Here is a 17,225-nt window from a genome sequence, read left to right as displayed (position 1 = left end):
ATAAGTAAATAAATAAATAAACTCTGGACTTGCCAATTATTACCTGTGTAAACTCAGGAAAGTCACTTAAATTTTCTGTGTCATATTGTTTTTTACCTATAAAGTGGGGGTTATTACAAAGTACAAGTGAATTAACACAGGTAATATGAAGTACTTACAAGTAAAATACTTAGAGTAATTCTATCTAACATATTTAGGCACTACGCTGTTTTCAGTATAATGTGTTTAAATGCTATTTAAAATGCTGATGACTTATATTCTCTATCTTTTACTCTAATCTCTGCTTTGACACGTAGTCATATACTAAGCTATGAATTTGAACTTCTTATCTCATTTTAGTTTCTATTTTTTGGGAGGGCCGGGGTGGGGTGGTGCATACCGCAAGGCACCTGGGCTCTTAGTCCCCTGACCTGCGGGAACTGAGAGGAACCTGTGCTCCCTGCACTGGAAGCATGGAGTCTTAACCACGGTACCATTAGGGCGGTCGTTGTATCTCAGTTTAGATGCCTCGTGACATCTCAAAAACAACAAAACTAACAACAACACTTGATTTCTCTCCACTCGAAACTATAACTCCCACAATCCTCCCCATTTTAGTAAGTGAGTCTTTATCTGGATGCTAAAGTCAAAACCTAAGAATGATTCCTAATTTCTCTTTCCCTGAACTCTCCTGCCATATACAATTCATCAATAACTTCTATCAAAACTCTCTTCAAAATACACTGTGAATCCATCCCACCTAACCTCTGCCACCACTATGATCCTAATCCAAGCAATCACCATCTCCTTAATGCAATCCCATAGCAGATCTTTGCTCACTGAATGCTTCTTCTCTCACACTCCCTGTAAACTACAAATTGGCACTTGCCATCTAACTCTCCGAGGATTAAATCGTGTGTTGCCGCAGCTGCTGGCTTTCAATACCCTCCTGAAAGGAGTTCAGAGTAGAGAGCAGAAATGAGGCACTCTGTGCTCAGGGAAAAATTGCCAAGACAGATCTTCAGATATTTAGATATTTTTCAGAAGATTTTATGAGCCCTATTTTTGCGTCTTCTTGTATCTAGAAAAACACTAAACTCCATGCTGACGACTAACTCCTCATGACTAGCAATACCTTTCTGGGGAAAAAAAAAAAAAAAAAAAATATATATATATATATACACACACACACACACACACACACACACATATATGTGTGTGCCTGACTGCACGCACTCTTCCTTCACCAAAATCACATCTCCACTGAGGGAACTTCTAATCTTCCGGAGCAGTCTCTCAGAGGTATCTAAAATGCTGTCTCCTAGGCTATAGCTCTCATTTTGCTCCAAATAAATCTTAACTCACAACTCCCATGTTATGCATTTTTTTAAGTTGAAATGCCTTAAATTCATTCTTTACAGAGTTGTCAAAATATATTTTCTAAGAATAATAAATACATTTATGTAAAACCCAATCCCTGTACTCTGACTTATAAAACTCTATTGATTTGGCCCTTGGATGCTATTTTTTTAACTTCTTCTTTTATCACTCCAACCTCCTCTATTCACTATTCTTCTGCAATCCCAACATTCTTCATGTTACTCAAAAACACAGAGCTCATTTCCACCTTTGGGGTTTTGTACCAGGTCTCATATTTATCTGTAGTGCTCTTTTCCTGAATCTCATATGCCTGGTTCCTTTTTCAAACTGACATCTCAAAGAGATTCCTCAGTTCATAGTAACCTCCTTGTCATTACTTGTGACCTCCTTTTCATGGTATTTCAACCTCATTTTCATGCCATATTCTGAAGTTTTCTGCTGTATTCATTCATTCATGTATTAGCTCTCTCCTTTAGAATGAAAGTTCTATGTAGAGACTGACCAGTTCTTTGGGGATCTGCAGTGCTTGGCATATAGATATGGGCTGTGCTAGGTAGCTCAGTCATGTCTGACTCTTTGTGGCCCCATGGACTGTAGCCCACCAGACTCCTCTGTCCATGGGATTCTCCAGGCAAGAATACTGGAGTGGGTTGCAAATTTCTTACTCCCGGGGATCTTCCCAACCTAAGGCTCGAACCTGTGTCTTTTGCATCTCCTGTATTGGCAAGCAGATTCTTTACCACTGAGCCACATGGGAAGCCCTGGCATATAGACAACACTCCTTAAATACTTTTGAATTAATGAGAAAATAAAGTATGGTGGTAGTGGTGCTTCAGCCGCTCAGTTGCATCCCAGTCTGGCAACCCCATGGACTGTATCCCACCAGGCTCCTCTGTCCACGGGATGCCTCAGGCAAGAATACAGGAGTAGGTTGCCATTTTTCTTCTCCATGGCATCTTCCCAACCCAGGGATTGAAATTGCCTTTCTTGTGTCTCCTGCATTGCAGGTGGATTCTTTACTATCTGAGCCATCAGGGAAGTCCCAAAATAAACTATGGCAATAGCAAAACAAAAGAGGCCAGCAGTTGAAACTTATTTACCTTGGAAACAATTTCTAGGTTGGGAAAAGATCCCAAGATTATTTACTTGCATGCCCAGACGGATGATGGTGTCATTCACAGAGAAAGAGAACACTGAAGGAAAAAGTCTAGAAATAACTTTTTTTGGACAATGACTTTGATATCTCTACTGATACGAAATTGGAATTGTACAAAGAATAATGAGAAGCATATCTCTATAGGCTGGAGATATAAACCTTAACAATCATCAGTCAATTCAGTCACTCAGCTGTATCCGACTCTTTGTGACCCCATGGACTGCAGCATGCCAGGCCTCCCTGTCCATCACCAACTCCCAGATTTACCCAAACTCATGTCTAATGAGTCGGTGATGCCATCCAAATAACTCATCCTCTGTCATCTCCCACCTTCAATCTTCCCCAGCATCAGGGTCTTTTCCAATGAGTCAGTTCTTAGCATCAGGTGGTCAAGGTACTGGAGTTTCAGCTTCAGCATCAGTCCTTCCAATGAACACCCAGGACTGATCTCCTTTAGGATGGACTGGTTGGATCTCCCTGCAGTCCAAGGGACTCGCAAGAGTCTTCTTCAATACCACAGTTCAAAAACATCAATTCTTTGGTGATCATATTTCTGTATATTCCAACTCTCACATCCATATATGACTACTGAAAAAACCATAGCCTTGACTAGACGGACCTTTGTTGACAAAGTAATGTCTCTGCTTTTTAAAATGCTGTCTAGGATGGTCATAACTTTTCTGCCAAGAAGTAAACATCTTTTAATTTCATGGTTGCAATCACCATTTGCAGTGATTTTGGAGCCCCCCAAAATAGTCTGTCACTATTTCCATTTTTTTCCCATCTACTTGCCATGAAGTGATGGGACCAGATGCCATGATCTTAGTTTTCTGAATGTTCAGTTTTAAGCCAACTTTTTCACTCTCCTCTTTCACTTTCATCAAGAGGCTCTTTAGTTCCTCTTCACTTTCTGCCATAAGGTTGGTGTCATCTGCATATCTGAGGTTATTGATATTTCTCCCGGCAATCTTCATTACAGCTTCTGCTTCCTCCAGCCCAGTGTTTCTCATGATGTACTCTGCATATAAATTAAATAAGCAGGGTGACAATATACAGTCTTGACATACCCTATGTGGAACCAGTCTGTTGTTCCATGTCCAGTTCTCTTTTTTTTTTTTTTGCAGTTTAAAAATAGCACTTCATTTTATTTTTTCCCAGTATTTTTATTTTTATTTCCATTTACTTTTATTAGTTGGAGGCTAATTACTTTACAATATTGTAGTGGTTTTTGTCATACATTGACATGAATCACCCATGGATTTACATGTGTTCCCCATCCCAATCCCCCCTCCCGCCTCCCTCTCCATTCCATCCCTCTGGGTCTTCCCAGTGCACCAGCCCTGAGCACTTGTCTCATGCATCCAACCTGGGATGGTGATCTGTTTTACTCTTGATAGTATACTTGTTTCAATGCTGTTCTCTCAGAACATCCCACCCTTGTCTTCTCCCACAGAGTCCAAAAGTCTGTTCTGTACATCTGTGTCTCTTTTTCTGTTTTGCATATAGGATTATCGTTACTGTCCAGTTCTAACTGTTGCTTCCTGACCTGTATACAGGTTTCTCAAGAGGCAGGTCAGGTGGTCTGGTATTCCCATCTCTTCCAGAGTATCAGAATAGCTAAAATTGTTTAAGTAGAGGAGAGCAGAGAGTTTACAGAGTGAGAAGAGAGGAGGTCTGAATTCTTAAAACATCAAAAATATTCAAGAGGCAGAGAGTGAAGCCAGAAGACAAAATCCCAGGAGGAGACCCAGGAATTAGGATATCCCAGCCAAGGAGAAAATAAGTTTCTAGAAGAAAGGCAAAGTCAACAGGATCAAGTAACAGAAAGACTGAATAAACTAAGTTCTAAAAAGAGCCAGCTGTATTTTGTAATTAGGAGATCATTGGACAAATTGAAAATCAAGATGCCATCTGAACTTGCCAGAGTCCTGCCCTTGAATTCCAAGTCATCAAACTTTCAAGCACTTAGCAAAATATCTGCCTGGAATTCCATTTCTCCCAGATCTCTAAAACTTGACTTGGCACATCCAGCTTTTTTGTGCTACTACCAACACAGTAACCTAAGTTAACTGGTGCTTTCAATGGTTTCATTTCTTACTCTATCTGTGGGTAAATGAAATAAAAAGTATCATTAGCTATCTGCAATTTAAATATAAGTAAACCATGGAAATCATGAGTCAGTGGACCATTAATTTCCAGGATGTCCCCAAAATGTTAAAAGATGCTAGTATTTTTTTGGGGTCAGCAAGGAAAAAGTACACATGTAGCGAAGTTTAATAAGAGGAGTCAAAATAGGAAGAACTTCTTACTTAATCATCAATTAAATGCAAAGGTTAAAAACTGAAATATTGAAGAAATGCTTGACTTACGAAAATCATTATTCTTCAAAGAACTCTGAGGTACCACTTTAAGAACTTGATTTTTCATGTGCCTAATCTAAAAATCCCATTTTGTGATCAGAAAATACAATTTATCCCCCATAACTATCTTAATAGAATATAAGTCTCTTGAATCATTGATTATTGACTATGCCAAAGCCTTTGACTGTGTGGATCATAAGAAACGGTGGAAAATTTTGAAAGGGATGGGAATACCAGATCACCTGACCTGCCTCTTGAGAAACCTGTATGCAGGTCAGGAAGCAACAGCTAGAACTGGACATGGAACAACAGACTGGTTCCTAATAGGAAAAGGAGTACGTCAAGGTTGTATATTGTCACCCTGCTTGTTTAACTTGCATGCAAAATACATCATGAGAAATGTTGGGCTGGAAGAAGCACAAGCTGGAATCAAGGTTGCTGGGAGAAATATTAATAACCTCAGATATGCAGATGACGCCACCCTTGTGGCAGAAAGTGAAGAAGAACTAAAGAGCCTCTTGATGAAAGTGAAAGAGGAGAGTGAAAAGTTGGCTTAAAACTCAACATTCAGAAAACTAAGATCATGGCATCCAGTCCCATCTCTTTGTGGGAAATAGATGGGGAAACAGTGGAAACAATGGCAGACTTTATTTTTCTGGGCTCCAAAGTCACTGAAGATGGTGACTGCAGCCATGAAATTAAAAGATGCTTACTCCTTGGAAGGAAAGTTATGGCCAACCTAGATAGCATATTGAAAAGCAGAGACATTGTCAACAAAGGTCTGTCTAGTCAAAGCTGTGTTTTTCCAGTAGTCATGTATGCATGTGAGAGTTGGACTATAAAGAAAGCTGAGCCCCAAAGAATTGATGCTTTTGAACTGTGGTGTTGGAGAAGACTGTTGAGAGTCCCTTGGACTGCAAGGAGATCCAACCAGTCCATCCTAAAGGAGATCACTCAGTCCTGGGTGTTCATTGGAAGGACTGATGCTGAAGCTGAAACTCCAATACTTTGGCCACCTGATGCGAAGAGCTGAGTCACTAGAAAAGACTGTGATGCTGGGAAAGATTGAGGGCGGGAGGAGAAGGTGATGACACAGGATGAGATGTTTGGATGGTACCACTGACTCATTGGACATGGGTTTGGGTGGACTCCGGGAGTTGGTGATGGACAGGGAGGCCTGGCGTGCTGTGGTTCATGGGGTCACAGAGAGTTGGACATGGCTGAGTGACTGAACTGAACTGAACTGAATCATTGAAAGCAGGTTGGTAAATCTTAGGAAAATTCTAGAGTCTCTGGAAGAGTTAAAACAGAAAATTACCTTATGCTTTCTGGTTAGTGTGGCATTATTTACTTCAGAGATACTCAAAGTTTTGTTTTTATTTTTTCTCATAACAGAAGTTTTATTCTTTCTGGGGGATAACTGTTTCAGTGTGGATTCGTTTCTGCCGAAAGTGTGAATCAGCCATAGGCATATATATACTTCCTCCCTCTTGAGCTTCTCTCCCACCACCGCCCCCCCATCCCAGTCCTCTAAGGTCACCATAGAGCGCTGAGGTCTACAGAAGCTTCCCAATAGCTATCTGTGTTACACATGTGAGCGTATATACATCAGCGCTACTCTCAGGTCATTCTACTGTCTCCTTCCCCCACTGTGTCCACAAGGAAATTCTCAAACTTTGCTACGTACAGAATTGTCTTAAGGCTTTTGGCTTCCCAGGTGGCTCAGTGGGTAAAGAATTCGCCTGCCAATGCAGGAAACATGGGTCTGATCCGATCCCTGGATCAGGAAGATCCCCTGGAAAAGGAAATGGTAACTCACTCCAGCATTCTTTTTTTTTTTTTTTTTTTTTAATATTATTTTATTAGTTGGAGGCCAATCACTTTACAACATTTCAGTGGGTTTTGTCATACATTGACATGAATCAGCCATATAGTTACATGGTAGGCTACAGTCCATGAGGTTGCAAAGAGTTGTGCTCAACTTAGTGACTGAACAACAACAAGGCATCCTTTTAAGAAATCTCAGTGTATATGCTGACCCCAAACTAGCGAACGGGGTGGTTAAGATCTGTATTTTTTAAAGCTCTTCAGGGATCCTCCGTGGCAGCCATAGGTTTGAGAACTCAGGACTTAGGCTACCTTTCTCTTCACTGTGTGTGTGCTCCGTCGCTTCAGTTGTGTTCAGCTCTTTGCAACTCCATGGATGGGAGCCCGCCAGACTCCTTTGTCCCTGGTATTTTCCTGGCAAGAATACTGGAGTGGATTGCCATTTCCTTCTTGGGGGATCTTCTTGACCCAGGGATCAAACTCGTGTGTCCTGCATCTCCTACCTTGCAGGTAGACTCTTTACTGCTGAGGCACCAGGGAAGCCCACCTTCTCGTCATTAAATGAATGTTTTATTGCTTATGAGCAAGGGCTTTGAAGTCAGACCTGGGTTTGGCATCCTGGTGGCTGTTTAGACTCGGACAAGCCTCTTAATATGTCACAGCCTCAGTATACTGAACTATGATTCAGTAACTATCATCCCCACTCTACACCGGGTTGTTCTGAGCATTAAAGAAGGTAATAAAAAACTTTTATTATTTTATTACATGGTATGTAATACACAGTAAATTTTAATAATCCCTGTAAATATAACAATGTAATATCAATGATAATTATTTATTCATCACAAACCAAATACCATGTGTGGTTTCTAATACATACTTGGCAGCTATAACTCTGCATAAATCTGAATTATCATAGGTAACAAGGTATCAAATCTATGCTGACTCAGGGAATTTAGGCATTCAGTTTTCGCTTTGGAAGCATTCTCTCATTTAAATTACACAAAGGCAGGGTTCAAAGCGCCTCAAACCCACCTCCTCCTCACACCTGCCACTGCAAAGACACATTACACCTCGAAAGCAGCTGCGCCAGTGGAGTCTGACTTTCAGGAGAAAACTATTCATAAATTTCCTTAGGTTTTATTAGAAGGAACTTTTATTTATTTTTTTTTCATTTATTTTTATTAGTTGGAGGCTAATTATTTCACAGCATTGCAGTGGGTTTTGTCATACATTGACATGAATCAGCCATGGATTTACATGTATTCCCCAACCCGAACCCCCCTCCCACCTCCCTCTCCACCCGATTCCTCTGGGTCTTCCCAGTGCACCAGGCCCGAGCACTTGTCTCATGCATCCCACCTGGGCTGGTCTTTTATTTTTTATTTTTTTATTTTTTTTTAAACTATGGATTTATTTATTTTTTAGCTGCCCTGGGTCTGTGTTGCTGCACATGGACTTTCTCTGGTTGCAGCGCCTGGGTCTCTCTCGCTGCGGTGGCCTCTCTTGTTGGGAGCACGGGCCCAGCAGTTAGGGCGCATGGGCTGAGTTGTTCCACCACATGTGGAATCTTCCCAGACCAGGGATCGAACCCATGTCTCCTGCATCGGCAGGTGGATTCTTATCCACTGTGCCACCAGGAAAGCCCTGGGCTGGTCTTTTAAGTATTCATTGACATGGGAAGAAAGAACTGAAAAAAAAAAGTTCCAGTCACCTTTTTTTCTTATTTATTCAGTTTCTTTGGAGTGGATGATGACTTGTTTTCGTTTAGTTGTATCTGAACAGTTTGACATATTCCTGTGACAAGGTTACTTTTAAATTAATAAAAGGTTTGATTGTGTCAGTGCATTTGTCAAAACTGTCTGACGCCACATATAATGGACCCTGCACTCAGAGCCTGGATGGCACTCGAGTTTCCTCTTACTATTCTGTGTTCACAACTTAACCAGATATCCAACAGGGTTGGGTCAATAGCAGGGAGATGAGCTTGGGCTCACATACTCCTACTTCGTTCCCCTGGCTTTCCACTGCGGGAGTTTCTCCTCTCTTGTTAAATGTTAAAGTGACATTTACAGCTTCCTTCTAAAGGGGGCAATGCTAGGATGTCAGAGTTTGAACAAGAAAAACATTTACCCAGGAAAATGAAGGGTAGGACAGCTGGCTTCCTGGTCCTCGGAGGTGCTTGGAAGCGCATGTGCACCTACCCTCGAGTTCCTCTGCCTTTCCTTCACTGTTTCACGTGAGAACAGTTCACTGCACTGCCTGATGCTGGCCTTAACTCCAGATTAAACACTTGGAGGTGAGGGCAATCTGGCTGGGACTTTCTGAAAGCACTGTGTTAATTAAAATGTACAAGTGATGAGAATGCTTAGATAAAAGGTAGATGCAGAAAACACAAACACATTAGCGATTTTACTTCCCATTAAAAATTCTGTCCATTATGTTAAATATGTGGCTTTATTTTCGAAGAGTGATTTTTTGTGTTTTTGGCCGCACTGGGTCTTCGATGTGGGATGCAGGCTCCAGAGCACATAGGCTCAGTACTTGCAGCACGGGCTCAGTTGCCCCCTGGTATGTGGGATCTTAGTTCCTGGACTGGGGATCGAACCCCCCATCCCTCACATTGGAAGGTGTATTCTCAAATCACTGGACTACCAGGGAAGCCCCAAGAGTAATTTCAATGTGCTTCAAGGGGATGTTAAGAATCATGTTGTAGAAGTGATCAGTTTCTTTGAGGTAGGAAATAAACTTTAATATGTGAAAAATCATCACATCACCATTCTACTTGGTACGAAAAAGTTGTAATGCTCTCTTTTTTTAAGCCAGATTTATTTTCCTTCATTTCCATATCCCCCCGCTTTGAGCTATGCATTGCTACTGCTAAGTCACTTCAGTCGTGTCCGACTCTGTGCAACCCCATCCCTGGGATTCTCCAGGCAAGAACACTGAAGTGGGTTGCCATTTCCTTCTCCAATGCATAAAAGTGAAAAGTGAAAGTGAAGTCGCTCAGTCGTGTCCGACTCTTCGTGACCCCATGGACTGCAGCCTACCAGGCTCCTCCGTCCATGAGATTTTCCAGGCAAGAGTACTGGAGTGGGGTGCCATTGCCTTCTCCGTTTAGCTATGCATAAATGGTGCATAACCCAAGTATTCCACCTAGAGTGTCTAACTGATGACCCATTTCATGAATATGACTGTAGAATCAATTGGATTTTCAGCTTTCACTATAGTTGCTTTAGGTCCTTTAAATACTGCAGCCACTAAGTATGTAATAGTATACTGATCACCCATTGATGACAAGGTAAGAACAAGAAATTAAGTAAACATCAGCCAACTTGGGTCCTCTTCTGTGCAGCTCTGCTGTTTCTTTTGGAGTTCATTTGATCAATTGTCTCTTAAGTCCTTGTTGTTTAATGCAGCAATAAATGCACATAAAAAAGGCATCTTTCACTACGTACAATTGTTTTCCCACCACAAATATTTATTCTTACACCCTCTTCTGTGACTATAAGTTATTCTGTTTCCAGCTCACTCTTGAACTATCCTATTCTGTTCCTTGACCTTAGAGGGTCCTTTCTATTCTGCAGTCAGAATTATCTTTTTGAATACAAAATCTGACTCTGTTACCTTCCTGTTTGTGACAATTCAATGATTTCCTTAATTGAAACAAAGCTCCTAACATGACATTCGAAGGGATCACCTTGGCCCTCCATGCTTCCAGATCATGTTGTCCCAGTTTCCACCCCTCCCTCTGCTGAAACCACCATGTTTTCTCCAGCCGTTGTTCTGCACAGAGTTGCTTCTGCCTAGAATGTTCTTTCCTGCCTTCCTCATTTACTTATACTCATTCCTACCCCTTCTGATCTTAGACCAGAGAATCCTTCCCCCACTGCCCTAGCAATGCCTCATCCCATGTTACAAGCCCACTTATTTCCACATTCCTTTCTTTTGTTTTTCACTTGCAGTTGCAATTTTATATCAAATCATACAATCATTTCATTGATCTCCATTTTCCCCATTAGAATACAATGTCTGCTAAAGCAACACCTTTGTCTAAACAATGTACTCACCACTGAACCTTCAATGCAACATAGGTGCTCTGTGAATATTTCATGATTGAAAAGACAAAGTTTCTTGAGTTTTCTCAAGATAAAGACACTACAAGGTCTTTGATTCTAGTATTCTACAAGACACACAAGCCGTGTATTCATCCAAAATACTAGAACCTATTATACACAGTGAAGTAAGTCAGAAAGAGAAAGATAAATATCAGATTCTAACACATATATATGGAATCCAGTTATAACTAAAGAGATTTTCCATACAGTAAAACCATTCTTCATGTCTATGCTTTCTTTCCTTTGACTTTATTTGTGATCCAACCATAGCAGCTTTGATGATAAATGTGAATGGAATCCCTTAATAAGAATTTGCTTTCAGATTATACATTGAGAAATAATGCAATTTCTTTCCTGTAATATCATTTTCTTGCTGTTCATTAGTATTCATATGGCTATTATATTCTAATGCCAGATAATTTGATATGTTTATGCCTTTTTAATATATCTCTGTTTTCTATTATTTTATTGCTCTGGATATTAGCAAATATTGCATTTCCTCTAATATAAAGAAACAGAAACTCTGCAAGTTCTGGTAATTTCACAGGAATAACCATGAAAAATTGATCCTGATGACAAGATCATGGAAACCTACCATTATTATCTGTTTTGTAGATGAAATTATTTTAAAGTGTTGGATGAGTAGTACGAATGCAAAATATGCAAAATAATTTGAATCTTTAGGAGAATGCTAATTCAAATAGTGATGCACACTGTTAGAGATCACCACTGCGGGAGAGGAAACCAGGATTTTACAAGTGCTCTATGAGAGTCGCTAGCAAAGGCATCCCCAGCCCTCAGGTCATACTCAGGCAGGCGAACCAGTTCAGGCAGTGGCTCTGCCAACACTGCAAAAGGGAGCTGGTGAAAGGTGGCCAGAGCAGGTTTTACTGCTAACTAATGAGAGCCTCAACGAACTCTCAGACTTTTAAACTAAAAAAATAAAAGATTATCATGTATACCATTAAAAAGAATGAAATAAGGCCATTTGCAGCAACATTAGACTTAGAGATTGTCATACTGAGTAAGTCAGACAGAGGAGGAGAAATATCCTATGACATCCCTTATATGTGGAATCTAAAAGGAAATGATACAAATGGCGGGGGGGGGTGGGGTGGGAAGGATGAGGGAAAGGGATAGTTAGGGCCTTTGGGATGGACATGTACACGTTGCTGTATGTTAAATGGACAACCGACAAGGGCCTGTATAGGCATATACAGATGTATAGCACAGGAAACCCCTCAATGTTCTGCAGCAGCCTGGAGGGGAGGGGCGTTTAGGACAGAATGGATACACGTGTATCTATGGCTAAGTTCCTTTGCTGTGCCTCTGAAACTATCACAACATTGTTAACTGGCTACACTCAAATAGAAAACAAAAAGTTAAAAAATAAATTTAAAAAGCTTATCAGGCACAAACTCTTTATTTTATACATGTGCTTTGTCGCTCAGTGGTGTCTGACTCTTTGCCACCCCACGGACTGCAGCTCTCCAGGCTCCCCTGTCCATGGGATTCTCCAGGCAAGAATACTGGAGGGGGTTGCCATGTCCTCCTCCAGGGGATCTTCCCAACCCAGGGATCGAACCCGGTCTCTCGCATTTACCATCTGAGCCACTAGGGAAGGGGATTCTGCCTGGCCAAATCCTTAAAATCATCAGGACAGGGAACTCCTTTCTGTATCTGTTCCATTTTCTTCCTTTTGGAATAGGAATGTCTGTAACTATTATCATATGCCTGTCCCACCACTGCATTTTGGAAGCAGGAGCCCTGTTGATGTCTTGTTCCACTGATTCATAGATGCAAAGGAATTTTTCCCCAGGGTTTTCACCTGTTGCTGATTTAGATGAGATTTAGATGAGATCTCTAGATGAGATCTGGGACTTCTGAACTGATGACGTTTGAATGCGAGTTTAAACTTTAGGTTTGAGACTTTGGGAAATGGTAGGGTAGGGTGAATATATTTTGCACACAGGACCGACATAAATTTGGGCATCCAGAAGGCAGACTATAGTGGGCTAAAGTTCACCTCCAAAAAGATATGTCCATATCTTAATCATCAGAGCCTTTGAATGTTACCTTATTTGGAAAAAGGGTCTTACAGACATAATTAAGTTTAGGCTCATCACACGAAATTATCCTGGATTATTTCAGTGTGCTTGAAATTACAACACAAGTGTCCTTATAAGAGAGAGGTATAGGGAGATTAAGTACACAGAGCAGAAGGTAATGTGAAGACGGAACAGGGAGATATGTGGCCATAACCCAAAGAATGCCATTAGCCACCCAAAACTGGAAGAGGCAAGGGAAGATTTTCCTCCAGAGCCTCTGGAGGGAGCATGGCCCTTGATTTTGGACATCTGGCCACAACAACCATGAGAGAATAAATTTCTGATATGTAAGGTCACCTAGTTTGTGGTAATTTATTACGGCAGCCAAAGGAAACTAGTACAACTAAAAAACATTTTAAAGGGTTTCGCGCTTTTAAAAACATTCCAAAGAAAATCTGCATAAATTGTCTGTGTATGTGCTTAGTCGCTCAGTAGTGTCTGACTCTTTGTGACCCCATGGACTATAGCCCTCATTTTATGTATGAGGAAAGCCAAAATAAAGGGGGAACAAGTCACTTGCCTAGGGCCACATACCAGTTGATGGCACAGCCAGAAGTGAAATACCAAACTCTCAGCGCATGTCTAATTCCTCCACATTATCCTACCTGGTCACGTTAGTTCTCTAAAATTCTCCAAGAAAGCAAAACTCAGCAATAAACCCCAGGTCCAGATCACTTTAGTAAATGAAAGAACCCACAAACACTTTTACAATAACAATAGTATAGGCCAGATCTTATTAGCCAGCAAAAAATTAATATGAACAAGCAACCATCACGCTTGGTGCCCTTAGCATTCTTTATGTTTCTCAAAAGCACAGAAGAAACACGAAAAAACTTTTTTTTCCCTCAAACATAATGTTCTTGTGCCACTGCATCTCTTCCTGAGTTAATAATGCCAATGCAGACTTTCAGTAACACTTCCCATTTATACATTTCTGGCAATGTTCTTTGCAGAAATGGACATTGATGCAGAAATCCATAGTAGAATGCTACATCATTATATGGTGTATGTTCATAAACCAGCTCTCAAAAAACTATATATCTAGAATTTTAGAAGTCCTCATTTACAGGCCTTGATGATTCCTGTGATATGAATACTCCCATCATGGCTGATTTCAAGCTACCAAGACTATAACAAATCAGGTACAGAATCTGTGAATATTTAACCACTGGCTCAGGTGCCCTACGCAGAGGCAGCTGCAGCAGACCACTGGAGTGACAGGGAACCTAGAAATAATCATATAAGAAGAGACAGAGGCTCAAAGACAAGTAAGTCATTTGCCACAAGATCACAAAGTGGCCAAGCAGGTTTTAATACACAGGGTTCTACCTGCAATGCCTTCAAGTATTAAGTGAGACTTCTTGCTTTAGGAATAGTCAGTGGTCTTTATATTATTGTAGAGAGACGTGGATGAAAAATGTTGCCTGCCGTATCAGTAAATGTTTGGACACCAAGCCATCAGCTGCTGTAGCCGCCCTGACTGTGCACATTGAAGGGATTCAGGAGGGAAAGCGGCAGGATACTGACCCTGAGATAAGAAACCTACCCAAGGGGTGATTTCCAGGGGCCCAGATTCTTGCATTTTTCCTGTACACAGAAAAACACTACTTCGTTAACGTGAGAAGTCTAGCTTTCTTTAATGAACAGTAATCGTTTGATGTTCTGATTCCTGGGTTTTTGCTGCAAAAGCTCTGTGGATATCACTGACCTCTCTTGTCTCTTTGGAGCAGCCCTTCAGAGCTACCTGAGAGGCTGTCACTCACCCAGGCTTGAGTCCTCAGCAAGTTCACCAAATGGAACACAATTTTCAACTTTTAGGTTGTGCTTTTTTTTTTTTTTTTAAATTCAAAAAGCCATTCTCAGAAAACCAGCAGCCTCATGACAACACTAGGGAGACTGCTGAAATTCACATTCTCAGGCCCCACCGCAGAACTAGTGAATTACAATCTCAGGGGCCCAGACATCTGTGCTTCCACAAGCTCCCTGAGTGGCAGAGAGCAGTAGGAAAGAATCTTTCCTTAATACCTACCACTATTTTTATGAATGAGATTAACACACAAATATAATAACCAATCTACTTCTTCACATCAGTATCCATTCCAGGAGATTCTTCATCTGAAGCTTCTAATGTAAAGTCTATCATTTTTCATATCTTCAATGAGCTTATTTTTCAAAATAGTTTATAGTTTTTTCTAACAGTAGCAAGAAGTAAAAAAACTGTTGAGTGATTTACCAACCAGTTCCCAACTTCAACATTTTATTGACCAAAACCTAACATATTTATATGTCTTAGCCCTGGCATCTTTCTTTTTTAAAAAATTGCTTTCAAATAAGTGTTTATTTTCCAATGCTCTGTCTTACCTCTTTCACAAATCCAGGCAGCGGATAGTAGCCTGGGGGAGGGAGCTTCCTTAATCTACATACTGCCCTGTCAACTGATTACGTATGACTATGTTATGTATTTCTGTTTTGTCTAATCTGCCATTTCCTGTTGTTTTGTATTTGTTCCCAATCTTCAAAACCAGGACAAAGGCAAATAAATACTATCTGCCTTGTTTTCCTCTTCCAATATTTTAGAGGTTGGAAAATTTACAAAATAAATATCCTCTCAACCTTCTTGTAAAAGCATTGCAAAAGAGCAAAAGAAAAACTGAGTAATAGTTTCCCTAATTTAAAAATACCCAGCTAAGGCACAATCAAATAACAAATAGCTGCACTGATACTACTTTGAAAATAATCAGCAATCTAAAATTAAGGACTATGATTCTTAATTCATTATCCATTATTCATATTATTTGGAGGATAAACTTAAATATGTTTAATTGACATGCACATAAATAAGAGAGTTAATAACATAAGTGTTGGTAGGTAGTGGATGAATGAAAACATTTTGGAAGGGCATTTGATCGCTACCATATTTCTTGGGAAATATAAAACTACTTGGTGACTGTGGTTCTTGGCCTTGGTGAGAAATATATTTAGCGGACTTGGAAATAGACGTTTTCAAGGATACGAAAGGATTAGCCTTCTAATCTTCCAATTACCTGGTCCCAGCTGAACTTATATTTACCAAATAAGAACTGGCCAGAAAAGCTTTGCAACTAGCAAGTGACCATCCTGAAATCTACAACTTCTGAGTTTTTGTGATTCCCATCACTAATACCTCTCTTTAAAAAAAGGAAAAAAAAAAAAAAAAGCAGTTTCTTTCATGAGATTCATCAATGATTCCTCTAGCCACAAGGCGTGAGAACTCACCAACCACAACGTGCAAAGTCCCACCGGCCACAGGTGTGATAACCCAACCCCACGATTGCTCCTCATCTTCCCGGTCAATATGTGCACCTCAGCAGCACCCCTACGTCCCTCTGCTCGAAACCCTTCTCTTTCAAAGCAAAAGGCAAACAAATTCCATTCCCCCAAGTAAGCTAGACTCAGATCTCAAATATAAGTCCCATTTGTGCCGCAGTCTTTCTCGCAGGGTATGTTGGGTGCAAACCCAGCCCCACGTGGGCGAGCCCAGAGGGGCAGGCGAGGGTGCAGTGGGAAACGGCGCAGAGAACGGGGGCACTTACGGTTGGCACAGCTTGATTAGGTCCTGGTCAGTGGTGCCTGGTGGGAGGCCTCGAATGTACAGGTTGGTTTTACTCAACTGTTCCCCGCTGCTGTTGCTGCTGCTGTGGTTGCTGCTGCTGTTTGTGCTGGGGCTGGGAGGAGCCATGGGGTGGGGAGCTGGTGCATAGGACTGCTGGAAACAGAAAAGGCTGTTACTGGAAAAACAGAGCCAGCTCCCCATTCCCGGGCCAGCAGAGCCACTCGAAAGCAACGCGAGCTTCTCGGCCTCTCCAATCCACACACGCACACTCCGCTCCGGGGCACTTCTGAGGACATCCTTTCCTCTTTCCCGCCCTCTGGCTCTGCCTCTGCGTCTGGATCAGCCCAGCGCGGTTCCCTCCTGGTGCACCAGGGCTCTGCCCCAGCTCACCTTCGACAGACAGCCAGGCATCTCTGCTTTTGCCGCTACTCTGCGTTCCCTCCTTTCCTCCAAAGAAACTTCCTCATATTGTTTTCCTCACCACTCTCCACTGTGATCACTCCATGAATAGAGATGCTATGAATCTACCAATGAATGAATGCCTCTATCTTCATCTTGTTCTCCCACTCCCAAATCTGCTCCTTCACAGTGAACGCTCTGCTTGCGGACTGAGCCACTGTTTTCTTCTCTCTCGGAGTCACTCTGATCCAAAGTCTTAAGTCTAGGCACTACTGACAAACTGCCAGGATAATTCTTTCTCGCGGG

At 41.3% G+C, this 17,225-nt stretch overlaps 1 protein-coding gene across 6 annotated transcripts in view; it reads right to left on the bottom strand.

The window, feature by feature from the left end:
- The window catches only part of RBMS3 (RNA binding motif single stranded interacting protein 3), a 773,699-nt gene that overhangs the window by 601,114 nt on the left and 155,360 nt on the right, over positions 1 to 17,225 (bottom strand). For 4 of the 6 annotated variants that reach the window (XM_065932912.1, XM_065932913.1, XM_065932916.1 and 1 more), the window contains exon 2: positions 16,501 to 16,673. In XM_065932912.1, the coding sequence (XP_065788984.1) occupies positions 16,501 to 16,673 (173 nt within the window). The remainder of the gene's footprint in view (positions 1 to 16,500; positions 16,674 to 17,225) is intronic. The other 2 variants (XM_065932915.1, XM_065932918.1) reach the window with 1 other exon arrangement.

This window comes from Muntiacus reevesi, chromosome 4 (assembly GCF_963930625.1).
Source record: "Muntiacus reevesi chromosome 4, mMunRee1.1, whole genome shotgun sequence".
Classification (NCBI taxonomy): domain Eukaryota; kingdom Metazoa; phylum Chordata; class Mammalia; order Artiodactyla; family Cervidae; genus Muntiacus; species Muntiacus reevesi.
This window is presented reverse-complemented; position numbering and strand designations above follow the sequence as displayed.